The sequence below is a fragment of the Pezoporus flaviventris genome, unplaced genomic scaffold, assembly GCF_033815535.1.
Source record: "Pezoporus flaviventris isolate CSIRO_AGI_PZ_B2104156 unplaced genomic scaffold, CSIRO_AGI_Pfla_v1 ptg000006l, whole genome shotgun sequence".
NCBI classification, from domain to species: domain Eukaryota; kingdom Metazoa; phylum Chordata; class Aves; order Psittaciformes; family Psittacidae; genus Pezoporus; species Pezoporus flaviventris.
In genome coordinates, this window is record NW_026892554.1 from 15,914,872 (window position 1) to 15,931,185 (window position 16,314).

At 41.0% G+C, this 16,314-nt stretch overlaps 2 protein-coding genes across 6 annotated transcripts; both read right to left on the bottom strand.

Moving 5' to 3' along the window:
- Positions 1 to 1,597: 1,597 nt before the first annotated feature.
- Positions 1,598 to 11,851, bottom strand: ADAL (adenosine deaminase like). 4 transcript variants are annotated; one of them, XM_061447105.1, is made up of 10 exons: positions 11,705 to 11,851; positions 9,441 to 9,571; positions 8,840 to 8,900; positions 7,981 to 8,068; positions 7,348 to 7,429; positions 6,086 to 6,212; positions 5,365 to 5,445; positions 4,439 to 4,571; positions 3,842 to 3,942; positions 1,598 to 2,524 (listed from the first exon to the last, which is right to left on the bottom strand). In XM_061447105.1, the coding sequence occupies exons 2-10, from the start codon at positions 9,527 to 9,529 to the stop codon at positions 2,333 to 2,335; spliced, it is 954 nt and encodes a 317-aa protein (XP_061303089.1). In that variant the 5' UTR covers positions 9,530 to 9,571; positions 11,705 to 11,851; the 3' UTR covers positions 1,598 to 2,332. The 4 variants fall into 4 exon arrangements, with proteins under 4 accessions (XP_061303089.1, XP_061303087.1, XP_061303088.1 ...); XM_061447103.1 differs by lacking the exon at positions 11,705 to 11,851 and adding an exon at positions 10,691 to 10,786; XM_061447104.1 differs by lacking the exons at positions 5,365 to 5,445; positions 11,705 to 11,851 and adding an exon at positions 10,691 to 10,786.
- TM2D3 (TM2 domain containing 3) lies at positions 11,590 to 16,262 on the bottom strand. 2 transcript variants are annotated; one of them, XM_061447109.1, is made up of 6 exons: positions 16,111 to 16,262; positions 15,192 to 15,290; positions 14,156 to 14,313; positions 13,435 to 13,609; positions 12,875 to 12,950; positions 11,590 to 11,949 (listed from the first exon to the last, which is right to left on the bottom strand). In XM_061447109.1, exons 1-6 carry the CDS (start codon positions 16,196 to 16,198, stop codon positions 11,784 to 11,786), a joined length of 762 nt encoding a protein of 253 aa, XP_061303093.1. In that variant the 5' UTR covers positions 16,199 to 16,262; the 3' UTR covers positions 11,590 to 11,783. The 2 variants fall into 2 exon arrangements, with proteins under 2 accessions (XP_061303093.1, XP_061303094.1); XM_061447110.1 differs by having other exon boundaries at positions 11,706 to 11,949; positions 15,192 to 15,287; positions 16,111 to 16,260.
- Between the last annotated feature and the right edge of the window lie 52 nt (positions 16,263 to 16,314).

Sequence of the window (16,314 nt, forward strand, 5' to 3'; positions counted from 1 at the left end):
GAAACCTATATACAGAAATCGCCCTGTTCTGTGTATCATTCTTTAAACACCCAAATATATTTCTAGTTCTTTTACTTTACACAAATAGAATCCTCCAAGTTACCTCCTGACTCCCATTATCAGCCAAGGCACTACAAATACCATTAAACACAAAGTGGTGATCTGTAGGTATGTATGTTACAGGGTAAGAGTCTTCAGGAGACTAATTCTGTAACTCTAGCTTACATACAGCAGCAGTGTTTCACTATGTATTTAGAAAACTTTGTTTCATTAATAATCAAACGAGGGGTTTTTAATTATAAAACTGTGTGGCACCCATGTGTCATCTTGTACCAACCTGTCTGGGGACACTACTACACCTGATGCAAGGCTGCATTTTGGAGACACACAAAAGGCAATTAAATGGAAACATTGAGAACCATATGTAATAGTACATAATGTTAAAGATCTTAAGACACTGTATGCTTGCAGGGGAAAAAGGAAGCTGAAACCAACAGCATTTACCAGGGCTATGCTCTCTGACTGAACCCATCTACGTGTCATATTCAACATGTAAACATAGATAGAAGTTAGTTTGATTTCTTAAGTTTGAAACTAAAAATCTGATCCCAGTAATGAGTCAAAAGTTTTACACATGGTAGATAAGAGGATGATTCTTTAGTAAATAAAAAGGATGTTGACAGCTTTTCTTCACTGATGAACCAAATACAGTCTATTGAAGAGTTATTAGAAGGCCACAACATATAAAAATATTCTAATACTCACACGAGAATGCCATCTCACTTGAGTGTAGGCTCACTTACCCAGAGACTGAGATACAGGTGTTGTAGCATTCCAGAAAGGTGTGCAACCCGTCTTCAGAGAGCTTTAGCTTTTCAAAAAGGAACAATAATACATTTACCATTTTTTTAGAAGGAAAATATAGATAAGCTTGATCAAACAGCAAGTGATAATGTGCCTTCTTCAAAGGTAATGTGATCAGTGAAACTACTTGGAACGTAATTTCAAGTACTGTTTACAGATAGTGTAAGATCTTATTCTGAGGTCAGACAAGAATATATGAAATCACAGTTCTGTTTCACATAATTTCCCCCCACCTCCAAAAGAAATTATTTCTGCTTGGAAAGCATCCTATGGCAAGCTCAGGTCACCACGCACACATACCAGCTTCTCTCCTAGCCGCAGCTTTTGTGACATTGTACTTACATTCAGTATTCCTTGTAGAGCACAGAACATTTCCTTGTTTAATTAATCAATGTAAAAATATTCTAGGTATGAAATACCTTCTGTCTGGATACTTTCTACACCAGGTAGCAATGTCTAGTGTTAGACACTGTCACATGGGTGTCTTCATATGTATTTCGATACCTCAGTATCAAAATACAGATGCAGAGACACACCGAGTGAACCTGTCCCTGCCCGAACCAAGGAGCACTGTCTGTTGTCGGAACAGGACAGATCAGAGGTGATGGTGCCTGCAGACAGCACGTCTGCTTCAGGAGCTCCTACTTGCTAAATCCTGCAGCAGGTTACACATGCTTCTCTTCTGCAGATCTCAGATACACACACACTTGAAGCAGTGGTTCTGAAAACCTGGGAGATTCAAGCTGGGTTTATTGTTTTTTTTTTTCCAAGAAACAAACAGCAAATGTAAGAAGCATTTTAAGAATTAGAACATTTCTCCCAAGTAGCTCACAATTTACCAAGGCATTCAAGAGTCCTAAATTTGTCTAAATACTGCCAGTGCTAAGTGCATCAATAGACACTGCCACACCTGCTACACCATCCACAGGAGCCTTCAGTCACACATGTACACCAATTAAAACAGATGCAATATTTTATTCCTTTGGGACAAATATTTCATTCTCCCTGAGTTTGTTTCTGTCATCATGTTTAATCAATGGCTCAAAACTTTAGTTTAAAACCAATACAATACACAAATATACACGTCATACAGACAAACTGCTTAATAATGTTACCAACAGAGACATTTTAAACCCAATCAGTTGTGCCTGCAGCTTGCTCCAGCTCCCAGATGTTTGTAGTATGATGATATATTTCAACTAAGAACATTCTGAAAAGGCCATATCAACTGGACAGAAAAACATGACAACACACTTGCAATTTTAGTCTCTAGTTGAGAGCCCTTCCCAACTACTTAACATTGACTTCTGTTCCCACAAAGGACATATTCCTGTTGTCTTCATTCTGCACAGGCACAGTTTATGGGATGGATTTATAAACCTGAAGTCTGAATAAAGCCAGGAACTTCAGTAAAAAAATGCTTATTATGTGAGCTAATACACCCAAGCTGTTTACAGCAGCGGTTCGATCAGTCAAACAGAGTTGACTTCAGCCTATCCCATTTTTCCCTCAGCTTTGATTTTATTACATCTGAAGCAAAGATATAGTTGATGGAGTCATAGGAAAGATCCCACATCTGCGATCGAGTCAGATTAAATGTTTTCGCAACCAGCTCGTATTCTTGCGATAGATCTGTTGCAAAGACGCCTTTATCATCAGTCTGGAGTTAAATTGAAAGAAAAGAAAAAGGCTGAATTAATTCCTCTACATCAAAAAGGGTTTTTTCTACCCATTACAAACCAGTTTATCTTGATGATGTACAATTTATTCCACAGTTCTTTCATCTGTTGGTAATTATTTCATACTTTATTTGCCCTATTTCCACTCAAAGTTAATGAATTATTCAATCATACAAGAAAATGTCTTAAAATGATGGCACAATTTATCAAGAGAATAGGGATTTGCTGTTAAAACTGCTAGAAAGATGGCGATCAAATGATGCATATGTTCAAGCTATGCCAGTATGTGCAGGTCTCCTTATTCCTCTTTCCCCTTTCCTCAGATCTGGGCACTACAGCATACTCTCTATTCCTGTATCTTCAGGGGAGGAAGTGTCTCACCCTCTCCACTTGGTATCAGCTAGTACAATTTCTTGATACTGACTGAAGCACTAGGCTAGCATCAAAAACATAGGACTGAAAGCCACCTAAAGATTATTAACCTAAAAGGAACAAGTTTGGATTATTTTAGGGTTAATTAGATGATCCATTTGAAACTCAGAGTCCTTATGTCCCCATAGAGGAGAATGCTAACTATATCCTGTTAAACATAAGATGCTCTAGTATCTTCTTCTATTACTCTTGTTTTTATAGGCCTTTATGTGCTGGTAAACACAAGTCATGTTTTCTTGCATGACTTCATTGGTTATCTAAACTTTTCACAGCTGAAAATCTCTGAAGATAATCTCTAGTCATGAATTATTTTTCACCTACTACAAAACAGTTAAACTCAATAGTAAATACTTCATACAATAGAGGACTGAGGCCGATTGGAACAGTAAGCACAAAATATATATACACACACACACTTGGAAAATGCTGCAAATTACAGGGGTTAAACCAACAGGATGATAGTAAAATTCTGCCAATGGCAGCAAAATTACGTGGCACCTCAACATTTAAGGACCTGAATTAGCTGTCAAAAAAACGCAGGAATTCTCATCCAGCAGTAAATACCCAGGTAAGGACAAGCTTACATGCAAGAGAAATCTGTCAATATGCAAACAGTTAAGAAGTTCATTGCATGTACAGCTGATAATCTTGTCTATACAGAAAAAAGGTCTTGTTTTACAATAAAACTAAAAGAAATACTAAAGATTCCAATTGGTATTACAAGCATTTCTCAAACAGAACATTATAATTTCCTACAGGCAGATTATTTGCTGCAAGGTCAGAAAGAGTAAGTTATCCACAAAAAGAGATACACACATCCAACTGGTTCTTTGCCTAAATGTATGGTTAAAAACAAAAAAACTCACACAAAGCACTGTAGGGTGGCCCATGTTGTACCAGTATCCAAAATGGTGTTTGTCACAGGAAGGCACTGTCTGAGTTTTGATGTTTGATGTCATGCAAAGTTCTCAGGGGAAAGAAAGAAGAAACAAGCATAGATACCAAAACAGGAGACATGTTTCTGACACATTCATTGACATATTTCTATTCCTGAATGAAAACTAAAATCAGCTATTGTTGTTTGCTTGATTTTCTATGCTTCAAGTATTGGTAATAACTTCCAAGGGAAAGCTAGGTAACCAGTTTCTTCTTAACTACTGGCTGGGTACAAAATTTTAGGGTGCTTGCAAACCAGAAACACCACACAGCCTTGCACAGTTACTAAAAGTTGTAATTTAGTTTTGTTTTCATCTGAGACATCAACTGTGTGCTGCCACAAATATGTCAAAATCACGAAAGCGTTACCAGCACACGTTTATAGGCAATGCTCTCACATACACTGACAGCCACATTGTTCTAAGCTACACCTGGTCAAAGACACATCAGAGTTAGTACATCAGCAGTACGTATGGTGTTCTGAAATCCAGAGACCACCTAGTAATTTTCTTAACTTTTACTCTTACCAATGGGTATCTGATTCTGCCGAACAAGTAGCACCAACTCTTCTGAATCTGCGGAGTTGAGAAACGTTCCATGTCCAATTCTGTCAGGAGGCAGGCCCAGGAGGATTTTAGTCTCCTCTTCTTGATTTGGAATCTAGAGAGGATATATTTTACATTCTGTTAAGGCAGCATAAACCAGCACATAAAATGATTACAGACTTCAAATTCTTTTTTCACAGCATATCTTATTCAAAAGAAAGCATTAGTGAGACTAAATATCTGCATTACTTCCCTACAAAGAAACAAGCAGGGCATGGAAATGATTTTCAGCTTGGAATTACAAATTGAAGAAGCTGTAATCCTAAACCAGTATAAAACCAGACGATCGCTTTTGCCGTTCTGAAATACTTTCAGTTGGAAGCATCAGATCAGCTTTGTGTGCCAGAGTTTCAGAGCTACTCTGTCAGGACTACCTTTAACACCTCTTCTAGGGATTAAAAAAATGGTCAAAAAAATATTTTCAGTATTTATGAGACTCGTCAGAGTGAACTTCAGCCACCACTTCAACAGGTTGTATGGTGAAGCCCGACTCTTTCTGCTAGAAGCAAAGCGAACAGAACTAGTCAGGAAAACATGCAAATTTTACTGTACGTGACTTCCAATAAAAATACCAGGAACACAATGGTGGCTCTCTTTGGAATTTTACTAATTTTCAATTTCATACCTAACCCCCCTAGATTTCATACAGTAAGAACTAATTTGACAGTTATAATTCAGAACAGATCACTGAAGATTTCTCCTTGTTTTCTTCTCTGTTGTCTAAATGCCCCAAACCATTACTGTTTTGGCCTGAGAAATTCAAAACACACAGAAGTTAATTTTCATTTCATCAAGGCTTTTATAAAACAGGAGTTACAGAGAAGGACCAAAATAAAGAAAACTTTTACCTCTGAGAGATGCAATGCCAGCTTCAGACCTGCTTTCTTTGCTTCCAAGAGTGGTTCCAAAAAATCCTTACCATGTCCTGCCTTCAAGACAGAAAAACATCACCATTCTACAGCTTGTTTTGCAATATCAAGGTACTTAATGCAAACACAGTTACCCTGAGTTCCTTTTCTTTTCCCATTACTTCAGTTTTGAAGGAGCAAGTCACATCTTGTTCTGCTATATGGACACACTTTAGACAAATCAGTCAAACATCAGCAGTTCACATGATGCCCAACTCTGACAAGCCTTGATTTTGATATCCTTTTCACAACTAGCACTTAGAGCCATTTCATTTCAACTTGACAACTATCTTAAAAAAAAACATTTTTGTTTTCTTAATATTCAATGAGCATTTGGTGCATCTAAAAGAAATTAAAACCAGCAACAGCTTGCAGTATTATTTAACTTGCCTCAACCCAATCTGAGTAGGACAGTGCAATAACAGATGCTTCCCAGATAAACACTGATTTTCTTTTTTGAGTGTCCCATATTAACCTATTGACTCTGTAACAGTACTTGCCCCTTACAGCAACCGAGATTAACCTGGTATCAAGGTTATGAGCAATCCATTCAGACCAGCAACGAACACCAGACAAAAGCTGGCAAGAACAGTTAGAACTGCTTGCTGTTACAAATATGTATTTATCTTCAAGAACACACCAAAATGAAACAAAAACTTACGGTGGGATCACCACTGAAGTCAAGTCCTACTACAACCCCATCAGTGGAAAGAAGGAACTTTTCAGCAAGTTTAACAGTCTGCTTAGCAACTGCCGGGCCACATCTTCTATTTATTGCTATTAACAATCTAGGAGAGAAATGTACCAATTCAGTTAAAACCAGCCGTAACATCAGGAGTCCAACAAATCTGATGCTAACAAAAATAGCACTTCACATCCTTCATGGCTGAGTATAAAGAATATTTGTGCAGGAAACTGTGCAAGGAATGAAGGTACCAAAGTTCAGAGAGACACAAACAGGTTAGCCTGGGAAACGCAAAAGCCATGATGAGAGGGAGAGCAGAGAACAACACACTGCTCGTTTACTGCTTGCACTATCAGGCGAGCAACCTCTGCACATGTGAAGATGAGAATTCTTCAACTTCCACAAATAAATCTGACACGGGTTGCTACTGAGAATATAAACAACAGCAAGCAGACTGCCTCCAAGCAACCACTAACACCTTCTGAAACTTTTCTGCTGGTTAGGACTACCTCGCCTTTACAGTAGGCAGTTTGCACAATGGATCACACAAAAGCTTTGCAATTAATCCAGGCTATGATAAAGGAGTCTTTAATCCATCAAACACACTGCTCTTCCTGAAAGTGTTGCAGAGAATGGACAGTCTTGGAGCTAAAAAGCTTTACCCATCTCATTATCGGTGAAAAGAAAAAAAAAAATCAGGTTTCCATCCAAAGTACTCTAGTACTGTTTCCATCCAATGTACTCTAGTACTGGTTCCATCCAATGTACTCTAGTACTGGTTCCATCCAATGTACTCTAGTACTGGTTCCATCCAATGTACTCTAGTACTGGTTCCATCCAATGTACTCTAGTACTGTTTCCATCCAATGTACTCTAGTACTGTTTCCATCCAATGTACTCTAGTACTGGTTCCATCTAATGTACTCTAGTACTGGTTCCATCCAATGTACTCTAGTACTGTTTCCATCCAATGTACTCTAGTACTGTTTCCATCCAATGTACTCTAGTACTGGTTCCATCCAATGTACTCTAGTACTGGTTCCATCCAATGTACTCTAGTACTGGTTCCATCCAATGTACTCTACTGTTTCCATTCCACGTGCTCCAGTTTAAGCAAATTTTCTTTCCTGCACTGACAGTCTGTAAACCTCTCTGCAAGCTATGACCAGCATCAGACTACACAAAACCTTGAAACAGAGGTACTTTATTTTGTGTATTATGGAGTGTGCTTTATTTACCTTACATCTATATCCAAGCCTTCTTCTTTACACTGCTTTATACCCTCAAGTACAGTTTCAACATACATCCTTTTGGTCATACCTACAAACACATGTACACATTTGGAATGAACATATTTGAGTTAGTTTCATTATGTTGCAGACCCTGTTTTCTAGCCTCATAAGTTTCCTTTTGCACCTTTGATTTTAGTCCATAGTCTTCTAATCTATATAGTTCTAATAGTGTTTATAAATATAGCTTTACTTTGAATCATATATTTGAATTAAGCCTCTTCCTAAATATCTGGAAGAAAGTAACTTAGTGTGAACCAGAGGGTATCTCTTACATGTTTCTATTAAACCATATGTAAAAGAAAATTTAAAAAACAAAGGAACAAAAAGAAAATATATCAGCTATTAAAAATATTAACAGACTCAGATGTCATACTAAAGCAAATAACCCAAATTCTTGGGTAGCAGTTACAACCAACGCAGTTTTGTCCCAAAAACCTCATGGCAAAGTAACATGCTTTTACACAGTTAAATCTTTATGTTTTTACTGAACCAGCTAAATCTGGTTTTGTTATTAACATAGCCTTAACTAAGTTCCATAGCACATGAGGCTTACAAATTAAAAAACAGAACAGACTGTACCTGTAGACTCTTCTTCTCTAGGAGTGCTCCTCAGTTCCAGATACCTGACACCATCATCGGCAAATTCTTTAATAACATCTTTAGTTATCTGATTAAGAAATAGCATATTCAACATCATGAAAGTAATGCTTATAAAATTGGTTATGTTTTCATTTGCAAATAAAAGACCCAGTTATTTTTTGCTGTGAAACACTTGTGACTTTTTCAGGCCCTATGTGTTTTTGGTGCTCTCCATCCCTGGAAATACTACCCACCGAGAGCACCTTCAGTTCCCTCAGTGATACTGAAGAGAGTAAGGACAGATAAGAATTCCCTTGTCTGAATCAGAATACCCCTTAAGCGGGGCAGGCATAAAAACCCCTTTCACAGCTGCTGTACACTTCTCCAAGTTGAACAGACTGCTGCAAGCCCTTTTATAGGAGGAAAGAGGACACGACACCACTTTCTGTTCCATACTTCGATCACACAACAGTTCTCCTTGGCAGTTTCATCATCTGAAGTGAACAAGGGGCAATTCTAGTTCTGCAGTTTTGGTACATAATGAACCAAAGAAGAAACAGGAGACTACGGTAAATCAGAACTTTGGTAGCAAGGAACAGATGTCACATTTTTAAGACTTTATCAGTCCAAGCATCCGAGTTGTCATAATGACCACCATATTGGAAGCTCACCGCTTTCACAAAAATGAAATGCAAAAGGTAGATAAAATCCTCTGTTTCAAAATTGATGTAATTTTCAGGAATAATTCCGAACTCTGACTGAAGGGACCGGTGTTGATACTCTTACCTGGAACCCAGTGATGTTAATCCAACTCATTCTGACTGAGTGTATTGCTTAAGTGAACTTTTAATTAACTCACCAGTAAAATATCTTCAGTCCTAGTGGTAATCTGATAGATGATCTGGAACATCTGAAAACACCTAAAATAAAAAGTTAAAAAATTAATTGGACAAATGTTAAACAGCAAAATGAGTATTAAAACAATAAAACCTACACTTGGAAAACATGTGTTCGCTGTGCTGAATTAACCAGCTTGGAACTTAAAATACAAAGATGATCTGAGTGGTGATTTTGATTTTAGATGCGAACAATGCATTTGCAACAGATGTTATTGTTGTTATCGTTACCACCACCACCATAAAGCTTTCTGAAGCCCAGACTAAAACATGAACGTTTCCAAAAAAGCAGCTGTACAAGTTGGTTTTTGCTGAAGAGCACCTTACAAGTGAACATTTTCAGTCTTTCAAACTGAATTAATCAACATCTGTTTAGTTTGCAAACATCTAAGAAGTTACACTATAAATACAAACAGCAAAAAAAAAATCTAATAGACTGTCCTGTAACTAAAACTTGAAAATGCATTTTCTGCAGTCGGTGTATGAAGTCATACAACTCTTGGTCTTGAACTTTCAATTAGAAGATACTCAGTAAACGTTGACCCCACACGGGTGTACACTCACTCTTCTAAGGTTCTTTTCTTTCCTTTGTCAATCACAGTCATTCCGTTCTGGATCTGCAAGTCTGGCTTCCGGGCCGTAAGTTTCTTCATAGTGGCAGAACTGATACAGCCATTCAAATGAGCATGAAGTTCCTAGAGAAAAGAAAAACCTGGTGAAAAGGATGGCTTCTCCATCTAGGTTGTATCACTGCTCTTGTGTTCTACGTTATTGTTTCACTCTGAGTTTGAACATAAAGCAACCGTTATCTCTGTGTTTGGCTAATAACAGATTCTTCACACCTTTGCATGCACTGGTTCAAGTGAGGCTGTCCCTTCTGTTCTCACTTGGTGAGCTCCTCTCAGCATTGGCCTCAATGGGAGCACGGCCAGCTCAGGAAAGGAACTGACACCAGAAATCTAGCAAGATGCTACTGCTGCCTTTGATAGGAAAATGTGCTGAAATTCTAAGTCTCCAAGATTTATGAAGTATATTTTGGGTTCCTATTTTAAAGTTCACAAGCAGAGGAAAAGGGGTCAGACCATCTTAAACAGTGAAGTGCGTAACTCCAACTGAATACCAGGTGCTACAGCTGCTTACCACTTCTGGAAATCAGGCCAGATACACACCACTACATTACGTTTTTCACTCTTACAAGTGCGACAGCCATCAGAATTCAGTTAGACGTTAACCACAAACCCCGAAAACCATCTGACTGAAAAGGAGCGCGAGAACACAAGGATGGCATCGTGTGATGTGGGTTTGGTCGTGCACCTGCTGTACTGTCTCTCCGCAGCAGAAGGTGCCATTTGTTGTTTTCAAGTCCAGAACAGCAGTGCCGATAAACGCACCGTAAGGCACACGAAGGAACAGCACAGATACGCTAAAAGGAAGGCACACCCTTTGGGAAACGGGGGGAAAAGCCTTATCTGTGACAAACTTCTTAGGCTAGCTCTGGGGCAAAACAGGACAAAAAGGGAAAACAAAGATCATGCTCAACTGATTTAACTGGAAGCAGACAACGCCGAGAAGCGCCAAGGCTCACGTTACCGGGTGCTCTGTGGCATCAAGCACCTCAGGAAGAGCGCTCGTTTGACAGCGGCAGAGGAACAGCAGCAGCTCCGTCTCTGTGTCCGCTCGCCGCAGTGCTGGTGCGCCGCCAGCTCCAGCCCCTCTGCCCCCCGCACCCGCGAGCAGCCCCCGCGGCCGCTGCCGCCACCGAAGGAGGGACTGAGCTCCGGCCGCCCTCGGCCGCTCCACCCCGCGGCGCTCACCACTTTGGGCAGCTGTCGGTAGAAGCACAGGTCCCGCTCCCGCTCCGCCGCCATGACGGTGCCGGTGCCGCTGCCTGCCCACGGTAGGCCCGCCCCGGCGCCGTGCCCGCCTCGCCCCGCCCCGGCAGAGTGCAGGAGTAGGGCGGCAGCGCTGACGTTCGAGCTTACTGAGCGACGCGATTTCCAGCGCCAGCGCACCTCGGGGCTGCAACAGCGACGGGTCAGGGCCTGCGTACGGGGCGGGGGGGGGGCACGGCAACAGGTCGCCTGGCCGAGAGGTCGGCAGTCACCTTCGGGTATGTAGGTGAAAGCAACCACTTGGTTCTTCCGCAGGGGCACTGCAGCTTGCTACGTTACTTAGTTACACAGCCCGGAGGGGATCAACGCGTGGGTTACACTGCAAACCCTTTTTTGTTAGTTACCTGCATGAACCGTACCTGTTACTGACACACAGCTCAAACCCGACCTGAATAAAAACATTCTGGGACGATCCTAACATCTATTTCAGTTGTGTTATAATTGGGTTTTAGTGTTACTGCAGTCTAACTTTAAAAACTGCACGATGTTAAGTGATCAAGTCACTAAGCAAATGCTAGCTCTTGCTATATCCCAAAACAAGATACGAATGTAATTAACATCATGAAACATGGTCATCTACATGCTGCTGGAGTCACTCAGGCAAATAAATTATCCTCCCACAAAAAAATATATCACTACAATATTTAGGGAAGTTTGCTGTAAAGTCAAATTCAAGCACAAAAATACAAAGTAAACAACTCAATATTCAAGTTAGTTTGCATCTCTTGGTGCTTGACAGATTATCCAAGTTCAGGTGCAGAATTGGGTTAGCTGTTCAACCTTTTTCATAGAAAAGTAGCATGTCCATAGAAGAAAAGAAATTCATTTCAGCTCAGTGATCCACTTCTTTATTTTACCTTAGTTAAAGGCAAACTAAGTACAGATACTGTACATTAAAATGTATGCACACAGAAAAACAGATGTTATTCACTCTACCTGAAAGGCTCGCACCTCTACATTCTTTTATTCAGAGCCCCTTCCAAGCAATCCTCTCCAAAACATGCTGCACCCATGTTTAAATATACAGAGAACCGTCTGCAGGTCCCACATAGCCAACACCTATTAGCAGCACATCAATTAGTGTCCATATTCCAAGTCCACCAAAGCTGAAGAGTTTTCCCAGACCTTCCCGCCACTGGCCCAAATAGAAACGATCAGCACCAAATCCACCAAGGGTGATGCTATAGGAATAAAAACATTGTTCATTGTTATTCTTAGAGAAACTCAGTCAGGGTATCCATACACACTTCTTTCCAACATGCCTACATGTCAGTAGTAGTTTTGCTCTACATCATTCAAGAAATTGTACTTTTTTTTGGTACAAAAATAGCTGACTGGGTTAATAAATGAGAAAGCTTTTGATGAAAATTTCTTAGCTAACTAATACTATCCAGAGACTTCAGAGTTTTTCATTCATGGCAAGCAATACAAGCCCAAACTCTGAAATTCGGAAATGTGTCTCAACTTTTCTAAGGTAGAAGCTAAAAATACCCCAATAAACACACTACAGAAACAGACCCAAACGTTAAATTCAGCCCCAAAACAGTCGTCAAGCAACAGTAAGTTTCTCCAGCTGGTGGCAAAGGGAACAACTCTTGCTATAAAGGGTTAGATCACCTTCCTGATCAGTCTTGTAGTATCTTTGGCTCCAGGAATAGAGTCTCTCCACCTAATTTATCATATTTACCATTTTGAAAAAACATAATAAAAAGGGTCTTACAACTGAAATAAATTCAGTTACTTTCAAATCACTATTGTGGAGCTCTAGTGGCTTAATATTAAAAAAAACATAACCTATTTTCTTTAAAAACTGCTACACTGGTCTCTTCCCTAATAATTTAAAAAGCAAGGCACTTTACTTAAGGCACTTCCAGCTGTTATAGCTGGGAAGGAAGCTGTAACCAATGGATGCCAACTATAGCCAGTTCGGTGACAGCTATCAAACTCAGAAAAAACAGCTGCATTCATTTCAGATGCCAAGAAGTAACTTGGATTTTCAGCCCTGATTGTCTAAAATATATTAAAAAAGTGGGGGGAAAAAAAATCAACCACACAATATTAGTAGTATCCATTTTAGCTTAACATTATCTAATAGTTCTTGTGTACCTTAGTGCCAAGGCAGTAGACCACTTGTAACCTCCAGTCCAGTTGCAGTAGAGCATCTTGGGAAAGACACGGTTACCTAAACATTAGAAAACATTCAAACCTTAATGCAACAAAGGCCACATAACGAGTAAGGAAATACAGTATTTCTCTAACAAGCGTCTAAAAGGGTTGAGACTAATTGACACAATGTCAACACAAAAGCTCACATATACTCTGCAGTCCCCTGTTCATCAGTCTATGTCCCACAACAGAAAACATGCAAGGCCACTGAACAAATAAGGGGAAAATTAGGTGGTGAAACCAACATTAATTTTTTAAAATTATCTTACTGAGACAGTTGGTATTAGATAAAGAACTATTTTCTCTCACGTGACAGTAGCAAAAACCAATGTGTACAGTTACATGTCTGACTAATAATCATAACATACTATTATGCTTATAAATTAAAGTGTAACAATAAAAAAAAACAATCAACTGATTCAAAGTGCAGGCTGCTACTGCCATGGACATAAACAATCACTGTATTTACCCATTACAGAATCTGAGTTTGCCCACCTTACCTAGACAATGAACATTATCTCGCACCGTGCAAGTGGCATTGTAGCGCTGTCGCGGACAAGAAACCGTCATGCAGCTTGTAGAATTGGTACACACGTAATCAGTTGTTGCAAGCTGCCAGCAGAACTGGCAGGTCATGTTAATTGTAAAGTTCTCCTGCTCAAGGTTATTCTGATCCTAGAAAGGGACAGCATTATCACTTCAGTGGTAATTAAAAAAAATCCACAGTGTACAGCATCAGATTACATTTCATGATTAGACATTTTGGGCAAAATAGCAATAACCCTCTTTTCTACCTCTGTGTACTCAAGGACAATAGAAAAATCAGTATCAGAAAACTGATAAAGCGTTATTAAAGCAGTTTAACATTACTGCTTCCTCCCATCTAAGACTGCTGCCAAAGGAGGACTCATTTGATCTCACCTGCAAAAGCAGTCTATACCTCTGAGGGCCATGTAGCCTCCCCACACTTGAAATGCTTCAGTTTTGACTGGCAGCTAACTGATTTAACTGAAACGTATTGCTGTGTAACAAGAGGCAATGCAAGAAGGGCAAAACAGGGAGGGTAAGTCTGTCTCTTCAACAGCTCAATGATGAAGTGTGTCACAGAGCTGCAAACCTGCACATGTAAGAACCTGGAAATCAGTATTTTGTACTTTAAGACAAGATGCCACATTTAATTAAATGACTTAAATTTGAGTTTAAAAGTAATAGGTTACTTACCACACAGTGAACATGTGGCTTGACTCTGCAATCAAAAGCAGCCGGCTTCCCATATATACAGGAATAGTTCGTGTTACATGTCATACAGTCTGCTGGCAATCTACTGCAAAGCCCGTTACTAGGACATTTAGTCACATAAGATGGAATTTCTGTACTTTCTGAAAGGTGAAAAAATGAATACGTATGCATATGTTCTAGATATACGTATGTCATTTATACATATATATATATATATGTATATTCTTTTGTACATCATACATATACACATGACTGACACTGTGTAAAGGGCTTTCCTTATTACCCAGTGAACAGCATTACAAGGTCTTGTTCTGGGAAACACTGCAATAGCCAATTGAGCTACAAAACACAGCAGGGAGGAGCTACACAATCCTGCAAGGATCTCACAGAAGGTCTGCCCGGGACAGCACAGCAACACAAGCCAATGCAGCACCAGAGCAGAGCTTCACAGAGATTAGTGCTTCCTCAGCCAGGATTTCTCAGCAGAAGTAATCAGTTTAGGTACAGAAGCAGGCTGACACATACAACCTACTTTTAGTTCAGGTCTAATTAAGTTTACAGCTAGCTCAGCTGTGTGCTGTGTGTATGTATTCAGAATCACCTCTTAGATTACTGGCAAGAACAGTGTTTCAGCAAAACCCAATGCACCCCTTAGTGAGCTATAAAAGCTATACTGATGTTGGAGAGGGAACAGTAGCACAGTCTTGCTGAATGCTTAAGTCCTTCAAGAACTTCCACCATCCTGAGAGGGTATGAAACATGAAGCACAATGGCAGCTTAACTGGTCATTTTCTAGTTATAAGATCTTATATGGACCAATTTTTCTAATTCTATTACCCAAACCTAATTGTTAATGTCACTGGAGAATAAGTCATAAAGCATTACACGACAGTGGCTTTTACCACTGAAAGCATGTAGAGGTTTCTATGGCATAATTAAAGAACTTGACTATTGAACTCAATTCAGTGAGGAAATAGGCCCCCAGAAGAAAGACAAAGGAAACAACATGGCATCATACCTGCTTCTTTAAAATAGGGAGTATTTGTGCTTGTCGAAGTTAGACTTTTTGCAAATGCAGACTGTGGCTCTGAATGCTTTGTAGTCATCAAAGATCCTGCTACAAGAAAAAAGAAAAAGGCAGAAGTGATATTTCTAGTATAAAATTAATCTTCAGAAACAGTCTGATTTTAGCACACTGAAATTACAAATGGAAAGTGCAGGAATCAGATAAAAAAATTCATCTTCCCGTTCTGTAAGTAGTAGAGTGTTTATGTTAAGCGTTAAAATAAGCATTAGAATTGTTCCTTTTAGACAATAAAACATTTATTTCAACTCAGTCTTGTTTTTTGATTCATAAGAATTAAAAAGGGCTGCTCAGAACGCAGATTTCACGCAGTATTTGCTACTGAACAAAACCATTTAATGCAGCAGTGCAGCTCCTCTTCTGACAGAGCTGCAACAGCCGCGCCAGCCGGCAGCCATGCCTGCCTCCGTGCGAGCCGAGCGGCGGCAGAGCACGCCAAGAGCCCGCAGGGCAGCACCCGCACAGCGCAGCTCTGGCACCTGCAGCCCCAGCGCCGCTCCGGTTCACGACCAGGAGCCGGCACGAGGGGTGCTGCTCAACCCCGGAGCAGCAGCAGAGCCGGTGAGCGGAGGGCCCTACCGCTGAGCACCGCCGCAGGAAGCACCGTTCCACCGCACAGCTGCCGTGTCCCCCTCCGCGCCCCCTTCAACACCGAGGTCACGGTCACGTCCCAGCGCGGCCCGCCCCGAGTCGCTCAGAACAGCCGCCACCCGCAGCGCAGGGCTGCGCTTCTCCGGGCCTCCCCTGCCGGGCCAGGAGCTCCGGGCCGCTGGCGGGCAGGCAGCGGCTCCCTCCTAATCCCCACCCTCCCCGCCCCGGGGAGCCCGGGCAGAGCGGCAGCGGCCGCGCTCACCGCGGCCCGAGAGAACGTAGAGCTGGGACAGGAAGAGCGCGATGCTGCAGAGCCTCCGCAGGGCGCGCAGCGCCGCCACCGCCGCCATCTTCTGCCGCCGCCTGCCGGCTTCACCGCGGCCGCGGAGGGGAGGCCCAGGGGCGGGCACCCAGCAGCTCCGCCCGGCGGGAAGGGGGGAAGAGGCAGGCTCCGCCTTGGCTGCCA